This window comes from Callospermophilus lateralis, chromosome 16 (genome assembly GCF_048772815.1).
Source record: "Callospermophilus lateralis isolate mCalLat2 chromosome 16, mCalLat2.hap1, whole genome shotgun sequence".
NCBI classification, from domain to species: domain Eukaryota; kingdom Metazoa; phylum Chordata; class Mammalia; order Rodentia; family Sciuridae; genus Callospermophilus; species Callospermophilus lateralis.
Genome location: NC_135320.1, coordinates 76234256 through 76246930, shown reverse-complemented (window position 1 = coordinate 76246930; position 12675 = coordinate 76234256). Strand labels below are relative to the sequence as shown.

At 39.0% G+C, this 12675-nt stretch overlaps 1 protein-coding gene across 1 annotated transcript; it reads right to left on the bottom strand.

Annotated features, from left to right (window-relative positions):
- Nucleotides 1–168: 168 nt before the first annotated feature.
- Nucleotides 169–12028, bottom strand: Rnf139 (ring finger protein 139). Its single transcript, XM_076836273.1, has 2 exons — nucleotides 11597–12028; nucleotides 169–2579 (listed from the first exon to the last, which is right to left on the bottom strand). Exons 1-2 carry the CDS (start codon nucleotides 11775–11777, stop codon nucleotides 757–759), a joined length of 2004 nt encoding a protein of 667 aa, XP_076692388.1. The 5' UTR covers nucleotides 11778–12028; the 3' UTR covers nucleotides 169–756.
- Between the last annotated feature and the right edge of the window lie 647 nt (nucleotides 12029–12675).

The following is a 12675-nucleotide window of genomic DNA, read 5'->3' as shown; positions in this document are numbered from 1 at the left end:
TTTTTAATATCATTTAATGCTCTAGTTTAAAATGATTAGATCACACACCTATTTTCATTGTGTAATCAAGTATGAAAATACAATTTTATAATACTTCAAACAGAATGACTGATTTTACCTAAAAATTAAATAGTACTTTCTGGTCTATATCAAAGCTTAGTTGATATAAGCCTATTGCTCAACTTTCACAGCCTCTGTCTCATGACTTTTGAACCCAGCTCAACTACATTGCTACTCCAAGTTTAAAAAGTTCTCAGTTGCATCTAGCTAGCTCATTTTTCTCTTAATTCTAAAACATTCTATAGCCTTTCTCCTCTGATCCAAACTGTCTTTCCTAGACTTTAATGTGATTTCCCGATTTGCAATTTCATTCTCCCACCCGTTTTAAAGAAAAACTAGGGTCCAGAGTTAGATACATTATATAATTTCATTGAGGAATTTTTGGCACAGTTGACGCACTGTATGATTATTTTATCTATCAAAAAGCTATTTGTTCAAATTTTGTCATAAAAACGTGAAAACATTTTATTCTATGTACAATAATGTACACAAATTTAAATAGGTCACCAAAGAGACCAGAAGTAATTAAAGAGGTATATTTACAGTAGCACATCACAGTAAACGGAAAACCATTCACAGATTCAACATTGATACTGTTTTTGTGCTTGGTTACACACTGAAGTGAAGCATATTACTCCATTTTGGATGAACTGAATTTTAAACAAATACCTCAATGATTAGTAAATGCTATTTTAATCAGTCAGTGTCATCATTAATAAATTCTTCAGCTGCTGCACCTGTGTGCTGAATCTCTCCATTTCTTTCTCTTTGAACATCATCATCACAATCTGTACTGTCGTCTTCGTTCAATTCCCTGTCAGATTCAGCAGCATCTTCCCTTATAGCTTCCTCTGGATTTTCATTTTCATTGGGTGCAATAAAGCCATTGTTGTTAGAGATATTTGCATTATCCTTGCTATCATCTTCGATGTACACTTTTTGATGGCACATTGGACAAGTATCTTGAATGTACAGCCATTTTCGAAGGCAAAGTGCATGGAAATAATGGTTACATGGCGTAATACGAGCAGATGTTGTAAACTCATGATAGCAAATTGCACATACATCATCTATTTCTTGCAAGCGGCTCCCTTTTATTTCAGGAAGTGAATTAATTTTCTTCACAGCAGTTCTACGATTCATAAATGTCTTCCAGCCATTCTTTGCTTGTAAGTAGATGTTAAAATAGGCATGTAGGCACATCATACAAGCCCGAATTTTACTTCCTGACTCAAACATCATAGTATAAGCCCCATTTCCAAACATTACTACTCCAAATATAAATTCAATAATATTGCCTGTTGAACGAACATAGTAGACGTAATCATCAAGCTTTTCCCAGAGGACATTATAATAGCCATCAATCATGAACAGTGTATAGACAGTGAGAGAAACAATTACTTTTAAGCAGAGTTCCACACAAAAGGCTGTAACTGCAAACAACCATGTATTTAGTGCATAATGATGCCAAAGAACATAACTAAGTAAAACAGGAAGAATAAACAGGCAAGCAGAGACAAACAGAACAGGAAAATGTCTACGAAAAGATGATACATGGGAGGCACTGAGAGACATTAATACAGGGTCTGTCATTCCATGGATGAAATGCAGGACTGCAGTTAATAAAAGGCACATGTTTCTACTTAAGCGAATAAGTCTCTCTTCTGGTCTTAGCCCACTTAAACCAGTCTGAAGAGCCAAAATAAAAAATAAAACAGGTGCTACAAAGCCAAGCCGCCTGTCATCTTCTTCAGTTGATCCAATAAAGGCCAATATTCCAAGTCCCAAATAATGGGCTACTGAGGAAATTACAGCACTCATGCCCAGGACAGTTAGTGTAGAATCACATCCACTAATTATAAGATTGCAAATGAGGTCCCAGAAATCATCCCAAGAAATGAAAAAGGACTCAGTTTCATTTGCCATCCTTAAAATGTACATTAACACTGTAGCCTGAGCTGTAATCCTTGTTAGCCAGAAGACTCGAAGTATATCTGGGAAACGAATCCTCTTCCATGTGTCCTCCATCAATAACTGTAATCCATAAATTCGATACATGTGCCTCACTAAAAGATAAACATATCGTGTGGAATAATAAAACCACTTAAGTTTCACTGCTAAGACAAGCACTGTATTTAATATGAGAATCAATGAAGAGGTAAAAACTAAAGTCTCTCTGATATGTAAGGGTAGCTCTGTGATTAAGCCTATTACAGGAACCAAGAGATCCAAAATAATTAATTGTGAATAGATGGAATGAATCTGGAGTAGTGTGATGTATCCAATTCCAAATGTTAGCTGTAAAACAATGAGTGCCATCCATAATGAGGGCCCTTTTCGAGGAAGCAGCTCAATTCCAAAAGCTGATGTGTTGTAGGCACCATAGAAGTCAATGTGCAAAGAAGCATAGTAATTCACCAACACTGAAGTTGCAGCTAGTAGAAAGGCTGAGCTGTACATGTAAAACTTGAAAAGTGATCGCTGTGACAAAATAAGAACAATACTGGATACAAATATACCTAAAAAAGAAAAAGGAAAGGTCATTTGAATGAAATGTGTTTTATACTAATAATTATTACTTAATTATGAATATTTCCTAAGTTATGAACATTAAGCCTTAAGACAACTTAGGCTTAAGGGCCAATAAGGTTTTGTAAAGTCAAGGTTAAAAAGCAAACCTAACAATAATTTTAAAAATCTCACCCCTTTTTTTCTAATTTCCAAAGTAAATTCCATCATACTATATGTCAGGAATGAAATTCCTAAATTATCTTCAGGACACATTTGTAAGGATATGTATCTTTTAATAAGTTAAAAAAAACTCAGAAGAATATGTCCTTTGTAATTTCATAATCATTGAAAATTTAACTCCATCTAAAACTGTTAATTAAAAATATCCAAAATGGAAAACACTTGGTCCATTAAATCTTATAATTCTTTCATTTAAAAAATCTTCAAGAAGTCAAGTTTAAGTTTTAATTTCCTCCTTTTCTTCCAGTTGTGAATCCTTACCAGCTCTTATATTTTTCCTGATCCTTAAATTTGAGCATTATCCAAGGGTCCAAATTCACTTTTTTTAAAAAACCATATTTTCCTTCAGATTTCAAAAGTGCAAAGTTCCCTTTTCTCTATGCATTACTGAATTAATTTCTTCAAATAACCAACCCTTTTTATTCTTCAAATTATACAAGTAACTTTCAGAAAATCAAAACACGTTAAAAAATAATAATAGTAACATTCCTCTCCTCCATTCCACATGTGACTATCACATAAACAGCCTGATGACATACAGTGGCCCCATCTTTCTTTGTGCGCTGGCAAAAAATACTTTTTAAAATGAGATTATAGGGCTGGGATTGTGGCTCAGCGGTAGAGCATTCGCCTAGCACGGGCGGGACCTGGGTTCAATCCTCAGCACCACATAAAAACAAATGCACTGTGTTGTATCCATCTACACCTAAAATATAAATATTTTAAAAAATGAGATTATAATAAGACACATTTTACAAGGTTTTAATTTGGGGAATGACATCCAAATATTCACCTAGTTCAACTCTCTTATGGTTTGGATTTTAAATGTCCCCCAAAAGGTCATGTGTCTAAGGCTTGGTCCCCAGTGTATCAGTGTTCAGAGATACGACCTTTGGGTCCTATCAGATCCTATGAGAACAGGAGGGCTCTGACTCAATGAATGGATTAATCCATCTATGGACACTTCATTTAATGGGCTCCTGGGAGGTGTTGGAAACTTTTGGAAGTGGGACCTGGTTGGAGGAAGTAGGTCATTGGGGGCATGGCCTTTCAAGGGGATATTTTGTCCCTGGTCACCCTTTCTCATCTCCGTCTTCTTCCACATGATGAGCAGCTCTGCATTATCACAAACTTGATTTTTCAAGCAGCCTTTATTTTGTGAATGCCTTTAAAAAACATAATCCACATGACAGAACCATTTACTTCTCTAGTGAGTAGTAATGAACTTATTTTGTAACACAGATTGAGGGATCCATTGATGCACAAGATGGAATCCTTGCTAGCTATCAGGGACCTATTGTATAATAAGGTAGATGATACAGATAAGTACAAACTGCAATTTCAGGTGGTGCACGACTATTAAGTGATTCACTTAAATTCTGTAGGTATGCTGAAGGAAAAGTCACTGTCAAAGAAAGTGGGTTCCTAGAATGGATAATCTGACTTGTCAGTTTAGGGAAGGCTGGTGGGACAGAGAGAGAATTGTAAACACGGATGTAATTATGGTAGAGTAAGGAATGTGTGTGGGAAACAAGTGTGACACATTTGTGTATATGTGCATGTGTGCGTATATTGAGAGCAATACCCCTCTAAAGCAAATAGCAAGTTGGATCCTTGAATGCCAAGACAAGGAGTATAGGTTTTGGTTTACTGTATTTCAGAGCCACTGAAGAATGTATTTTGAGTAAAGAAATTAATAAAGGCAATTTGGCGACAACTTTGGATGGATCTGTACAAGATAAGTTTTTAGATACAGACTGATTGGTATCATTGAGAGAGGAAAAGATGTTGGTAGAATTTAGGAACTAATTGGCAAAACTTGAGGATGTGGGGCCTGTAGAATAATAACAGTACCTTCAATTGAAATTGGAAATCACAAGGAAAAACTCATTCTGGTTTAAGGTGAGTTAGGCTTTAGAAGTTTTGAGTTTTGCACTTGTAATGCAGGAATATGTCAGTTAACGTTTTGCCTATGACAAAATACCTGAGAAAATGAACTTAAAGGAGGAAAAGTTTATTTTGGCTCATAATTGCATAATGTTCAAAGTTAAGAAACCATACCTTGAGATACAGAAAAAATGACAAACTCCAATTTAACACCTGCCTGGCCATTGTACTTCATGTTATCAAAAAAGAGGCTGCATGTTATAGTAGAAGCACTTCACAACATGTTACATGTAAAAGCCAGGGCATGTTCCAGTTGCTTTAAGTGATGACTTTGCCCACAGACTTAAAATTTATCCTGTGTCTATGTTATAGGTCACTTGTGAAAAAAGCAAAAGGACACAAATGACTGGAACATACATAAACCTCTGAATAATAATGACCTGCTTCTCGATCCCAATAGGCTTCTAGTATTGGGCGCTTTCAATAGAAATGGATTTCTTTTTCTTTTAAGGATTAGAAACTTTTTTTTCATGCAAGGTAACAAGGAAATGGAATGAACTGAGCCTACTATATACTATATATGATCTTACTTTCTCTATATGGAAAAATAAAATTCAGTACTGTTCCTGAGACAAAGATGAACTAATCATCTAAGTTGAGTCAAAATAAAAACAAAAGTTCTATTTTATGCCACTTAAAAAGGGAGAAAGTCAACAGGGACTATAAATGATTTTGTCAACGTGCTATTCCAGTTGGTAAATTAATCATCTCCAGTGACTATTCATAAGCTTTGCTGTAATTTTATAACCAATCCTTTTTATTCTCATGTTTTATCTCTGAAGGTGATTTTTACACACAAATAAAGGAATGATTTGGGTGTTAGACACTTCTGGATAAATAGTACCATTCTGCTTTATGCAAATATACCAAAGCAAAAAAAAAAAAAAAAAAAAAGAATAGGATAGGATTAAATAATGTAGTGAGACTACAGCCTCAACATTTGGATATGACCTAGGAAGTAACAATCTGGATCTACTCTTTCCTGACTAAATCACACTCCCAAGGTATAATAATGAGTAAACATTTCAAGATTAGCATACTTGTTTTAATTCCTACCCAAAGTTGGTTGGTAGATGAGGTTTTTTTTATTTGTCTTTTTAATACTCATGCTTCTATATTTGAGATGTGGGAAGAATCAGCTCTCATTTTACAGAAAACAACATCTACTTTCCAAGTAATAAGTCTTCAAAGTAACAATCTCTCTGGTGATCTTTAGGGAGTACTGTTAATAATATCAAAGTTTCCTTGCATTTTCACAACTTTAGACATGAAACTCTTGGTATTTATCCTGTAGGTCTATGAAAATAAAGTCCAGGGATAGCTTTTTAGTAAGACTTATAAATGACCAGCTTTATAAAGAAAAAACACTTTTCTTTATAAAGAAAAAACTATATCATAAAGACAAATTTGCTATCCAGCTCCCATTTTAGTTTTTAAACCCTGATATTCTGAATCTTTTATTCATGACAGTTTTTTTGTGTGTGTGTTCAGCATATTGGTGCACACCTGTAATCCCAGCAACTCAAAACGCAGAGGCAGGAGGATCACAAGTTTGAGGCCAGCCTCAGCAATTTAAGACTCAAAATAAGAGATAGAAAAAGCTGTAGATATAGCTTACTGGTAAAGCATCCCTGGTTAAATCTCCATTACCAATAAATAAATAAGTAAATTAAATTTTGTCTTTGAACTAAAACTGTAACAAGTGTGTTTTTATTGTAAGTACATAAACATAGATTTAGGGGAAAAAAAAAAAGAAAAAGCCAAACCCTATTGTGGCATTAAATGAAGAGTTAACCAAGTTTTTCTAGTCTCTTACTTATCTATAGTACTGGGAAATATATAGTTATATTTGATCTTCATCCAGATTCCTAACACATTGCTCCTAAAATCTTTTGAATCCAGAGTGAGGAGACTGTTTTGTATACTAAGGAGACGGCTGAGGGGCTCCTGGATAGGCTCAGATGGGGACTGGTTGACAACCAAACGATTAAAAGCCTGTAATATTTGGTGCCATTCTCACCCCGCAATCCTGAGGAGGTGAGAAGGGTTGAAGGTCGAGTTGCTAAATCAGTGGTCAATGATTTAATCAATCATTGACCATCATAATCATAATGGAACTACCACAAAATCCCAAAAGGACTGGGTCCTGCGGCCTTCCAGAGAGCTGGTCACATGGAGGTTCCTGGAGAGTGGTGGGCCCAGAGAGGGCATGGAAGCGCCACACTCCTCCCCTTGTCCTCCCTGGCCTATGCATCTTTTTTATCTGATTGTCCAGTTTTTATAATAAATAGTAAATGTATGTAAAGCATTCCCCTGAGTTGTGAACTACTTTAGCATACTAAGTGAACCAGGAGAAGGTCATGGAAACCCTGATTTATAGATCACAGGTCAGAAACACATGCCACAACCTGTGTTTGTGAATGGTACCTGAAGTAAGAGGCAATCTTGTGAAACTGAACCCACAACCAGTGGGTTCTGATGGTACATGTCAGCATTAAATTTAAGGATACCCAGTGGTCATCCCTGAAGAATGTGTTGCAGAATTGGTTGATAGTAAGGAGAAATCCACATACACATTTTGGTGACCAGAAGTGAAGTATTCTGGGTTGGTGAGAATAGGATAAACACTGGGGTTTTTTTCTGTATTATACTATTTTACTAAGTTTCTTGTACATCTTGACAAACTATTAAGCACACATGCATATATATACACCTTCTTTTTTTGCTTTTTTTGGGGATGCTGTCTTTTGATTAACAGGTTTCTAATCTTAACCTCATTTATCAATCTATTTTCTATATTTGCTTTTATGTATTTTTAAAGTATTTAAAAATACTTAGGTTGAAAAAAATCCACATTTCTTCTAAAAACTTAAAGGTCCGCATTTTACATTTAGGTATTAGGTTCACAAAGAACTGACTTTATAGACATGAAGTAAGGTCCAGTATAATTTTTTCCATATGAATAAGTAAATGACCACTAATTAGACCATATTTAACTCAATGTGATTCAATTCTACCTTGAAACACATCAAGTTTCTATATATAGACTGATGGTCTATTTCTGGACTGTGTATTCTGTACTACTGGTTTATCTGTCTATCCCAGCGATTTTCAACAAGGGCTGAAATTGCCCCTCAGAGAACTTACAGCAAAATCTAGACACAGTTTTGGCTGTGTGTGTGCATGTTGGGGTGTGCTACTGGCATATAGTGGGAAGAAAAATCCTACAATATACAGGACAGCACCCTCCCAACACAGAATTACCCTGTCCGAAATGTATACAGTGCCACTGTTGAGAAACACCTGCGGCACCAAAATTAACTATTTCATTCAGTACCACAAATAACGATCTCATTCTTTTCAAGAACTCTATCATATGGCAAGGCCTAATACAAAGAACAGATTTCCATCTAATACACATTAAAGTTTGGGCTTCTTGTTGTTATTATTTCCAGTAGTGCTCAAATGAGTATCCTTGCTCACAGCCTTTGTATAGCTATAATCACTAGGTCAAATCCACAGAACTAGAACCATGAGTTCAAAGGTATAGAGAAAATGTCAAGTTGACAGTGCCAAATGGTTTTATACAGAAGTTAGGACTACCAAAACCATATAAATTTTCCTTTTTCAAATAATAACTTTGCCAAAAGTACTTTTTAATCACAATGTGAACTCTTTACCAATCTAATGAGTGAAATTCTATTATGAATGTATTTCTTAAATGCTAGATGAGGCTAAGTCATGCTTTCTTTTGCTTAATGACCATGTGTATTTTGTTTATTGTGAACTGTAGGGCCCATGTGAGTATAAGGTTTTTAAAATTTTTTTAATTGAAGTGAAACTCTTAGTATTTTCCCCTCAGTTTGTCATTTTTAAGATTTTTTTTTTTGGGGGGGTAAGCCTTTGCTGAGGATCAAACTCACTCATGTTAGGCAAGCCCTCTACCACACTAAGCTACACCCCCAGCCAAGGATTTTTTATTTTGTTTTGCCATAAATAAGTTTTTCATTTTTATGTACTCTTATTTGTGAGATTTCCCCTGTCATTTCTGAGTTTTCTTTTATGTTTAGAAAGCCCTTTGCCAACTCAATGAATTACCTACCACCATATGAGTAATACTATTAAAACAAACTTCTATGCTTGCATTTTCTGTCTTGGATATAAGTTTGCTCATTCAGCATTATGCTGCTCAGAACTGAGTTTCATTTAGCATTTAACACTTGTTAAGAAAGAGCCTTGGGCTGAGTTGTGGCTCAGTGGTTGAACGAGTACAAGTTTGAGGCACTAGGTTTGATCCTCAGCACCACATAATAAAATAAAGGTATTGTGTCCACCTAAACAACAACAAAATACACTAAAAAAACTTTTAAAAGACCTTTAAATTCTTAAACATTCTATATAATGTCCTATGACTTTATCTGAAGCTCCAAAATGAGATGCTTTACCTTCTGACCTACTGAAATCTCTAATTAGTTTGATACTCAAAGTACAGTTGCTGTACCCTTTTGCAGGCAGAGAGGAATAAACACTTCAAACACTACAAAAACAACAACAACAAAAAACTGGTAATGTGTGAAAAGGTGAGATTGATAAGTTCTGACTAGAACTGAGGAAAAAAATGAAGAAAAATTAATTTCAACTACCATTAATATCTTTTTTAAAAATATATATTTGCTTTATTTATTTTATGTGGTGCTGAGGATTGAACTCAGTGCCTCACATGTGCGAGGCAAGCACTCTATGGCTGAGCTATAACCCCAACCCTACATTAGTATCTTTTACACACCCGCCTGTCATTTAAAAAAATATATATTCGCTTTTATTTAGAGTTAATGTTTTAGCACCCAAATCAGTAACTTTCAATCTTACAAACATGAAAAATTAGCACAATTACACCGGCACGATATAAGGAACAATCAAGATGATAGATTTGAAAAATATTTCTCACAAAAACTGACCCAGAGAATATTCTGAGGTCAAAATTTTCAAATAAACATTTTGCTGATGTCTTCAAAAGACCAAAATATATGTAACAATGTATGATCTTAACTGAAACATTAAAATATTTTTTAAAGTAAAGTAGGTTACTAACAACTAACACTTACATAGTGTTGTTTTAAAAGGTTACATCCTAACTCATTTACTGTTCTAAGCCCTAAGAGATACCACCATTATCCATCTTTATAAAAAGAATACAACCTAGATACAGAGCATTTAAGTAACTCACCAAAAAGTTCTTCTGTAAACTTTCAAATACAAAACTTCCATGATTATTAAAAAAAAAAAGAAAGCATAAGTAAAACAGATTACTTTGCTTAATGTTCTTAAATTACAAATGATTTAATTAAGGAAAACACTCCTTTTTTATTAAAGCTGTGTAGGCTGAAGCTCAACAGAGTTCTGCAGTAAAATACCAGGTCCCTTAGGGTTCTCAGACAATCTGTAGTTATGCCATAAGGATGTTCAAGGCAGTGGCTCCACTATTTCTTGACTGAATATGCAGAATTCTATCAAACACAGTCCTATTTTTGCTACTAATAACAGTGATAGTACACTTTTCTGAAGGAAAGTAGGAATGGTTGGAATTAAGTAGCCAGTGGGTTTTTAAAAAGCCTTGTGCTAAAAAACACCACATTACAGGGTTTAGTTTTAAGATAAGCCTGTGGGCATTAGTATAGCGTTCTGGATCTGAATTTCAACATACTGAGGAGGAAAGTAAACCATACTTAATGTCAAAGAATCTTTAAGCCCAGGTTCTGGCAAACACATACCAGCTGTGTACCAACAGCAAAACACTTAACCTTTATGACCCTCAGTTTCCTCATTTGTAAAATGAGAATAAAACCATCGACCTCTGAGGGATGTCTGATGGTTAGGTTAAATCATATCAATGAAAATACTATGAAAAAGTAAAGCCCCAGACTATTGTAAAATGTTACTTATTGCTAAGAAAAAAATTTAATCTTCATCTTCACTCTTTTTTTGTAAGCATAAAGCAACAGATGGCTTGTGATTCTTTCAGAATCAGTTGGGTTGGTAAGGATCTCAGTATCGGCCTGCCCTCAGCAACTCTTCAAAAGCACTAGCCTGCTAAAGATTGATCACAAGAATTACCTCATCAATAAAATTTGCCGAGTTTTGATTACTGAAAAAAAATTCTTTTACACAAAAAAATGCTTCTCACTCTGGTGATGTACGTGAAGATGGAGATGCAGAGTGAAACAGAAAATGCTTTTGATACTCCATCCACATGCAGAAGTCCCTGCTGCAAATGTCAGTGCCTTCTCCGTTCCTTCATGCAAAATGTTAGGACTAGTTAGAAGCAAGCTTCTAACAAGAAATCGTGAGGGTTTTTGGTAATGGCTTCAAGGTCTGACATTCAAAACCCTGTCTCCTTGGCTAGGATGTCATTTACCGCAGACACTTCACCCGCGGATGCAGAAGTGACAACACACAAAAACTGCATTTTAAAAAGGGGGACACTGAGGCCCACACATTGGCACAAGTCCAAGGTCACATAGAGTGACCAGGACAAGCAGAGTCGCTGTGTTTTTCCAAGGCTGCCGCAGAGGACGCGGTAAACGGGCACTCGTGCCCCTGGAGAGCAGCAGGCGGGGAGCCGCGCTCAGGCAGACTCGCTGCCCCTCTCAGGTGCCACGCTCCAGCGGGCTGCCTCGCCGAGACCGCTCGGCTGTCAACTCCGAGACTAGTGCCACTTCCTGCCCCCGCCGCCCCGCCAAGGGCCCCTCTGGGGCATCAGACCGTGGTTCCCAAAGGCGCGCGCGCCCGCCGGCCGCCAGGGCCACGTCTCGGCCGGCGGGCCGCCCCGTCTCCTTACCAAGGAGCCGGAGAAAGATCTGGAGCACGATGCAGAACCGGCTTTGGCTGGAATCGTAGTAGGAGTTGAAGATGGCGTCGATGATGTAGAGGCAGGGCACCCGGAGCGCCACCTCGAGCGCCGCCCAGACCTGCTGATGGGCCATCCGCACCTGCTGCTGCGGGGGCCCCACCGCCGCCATGAGCCGCTGCCACACCGGGGCTGGGCGGGCCGGGCCGGGCGCGCGGGGCAGGGCCCGGGACCGCGGCCGGGGCGGGGGCTGGGCGGGCGACTCCGCCCCCACCCTCCCTCCTCTCCTGTCTCTCGCGGCCCGCCCCGCCGCCCGCTCGCGTCTCCCGAGCTGGAGCAGGCGGCGGAGGCGGCGGCGGCTGAGGCAGCGGCAGCGGCGGCTCCCCGGGAGGTCTCTGGGTGTCGGTGTTTCCGGCTGGCTATGGACTGGCTCCTCCTCCCTCCACCGCCTCCCCCGCCCGCGGAGCCACCATCTTGACCCCGCCTGCCTCTGCCGTTGCTGCTGTTGCGAGGCCCGGAGGCTGCGCCCGCGGTCACGCGAGAACGCGGAGCCCTCGCTGCTCCCTGCGTCATAATCGGGCGCTCCCCACGCCGTCATTGCGCACGGCCAGGAGCGACTCAAAGGGTTGCCATGGTTTCCGCCCGTCTGCGTGGTCCGAGTGGTCTGGGCGCCACCGTGTGGCACACGCCTTCTCGGAGTCGCCCTGCCTCAGGTTTGTCAGTCACCGCCGCGGCGTCTACCTAGCGAGGGACTCCATGCTTCCGGAGGCCGAAGTTATCAGCCGTTTTATTAGATCTCATTAAGTGTCCCATAAACATGCTTCTTGCTGCTTGGGAGGAGAAGAGCCAAAGGACCTACCCCACCCCATTTGGAGGCCGGGTCTCTGAGACGGGAGCCGCGGGAAGGGAAGTAACTACAGCTGCGAGGCCGCCTGGGTCCTGGTGAGGGCGTCGCAGCGTGGCTTCTGGGCGGCTGTCGGGAGGCTGTGGCTGGGTGTGGGGTGCGCGGCCAGGAAACACCTCCTCTGTGCCCGTCCCACTCCTCTGGTCCTACCCAGATGGGCGGAACG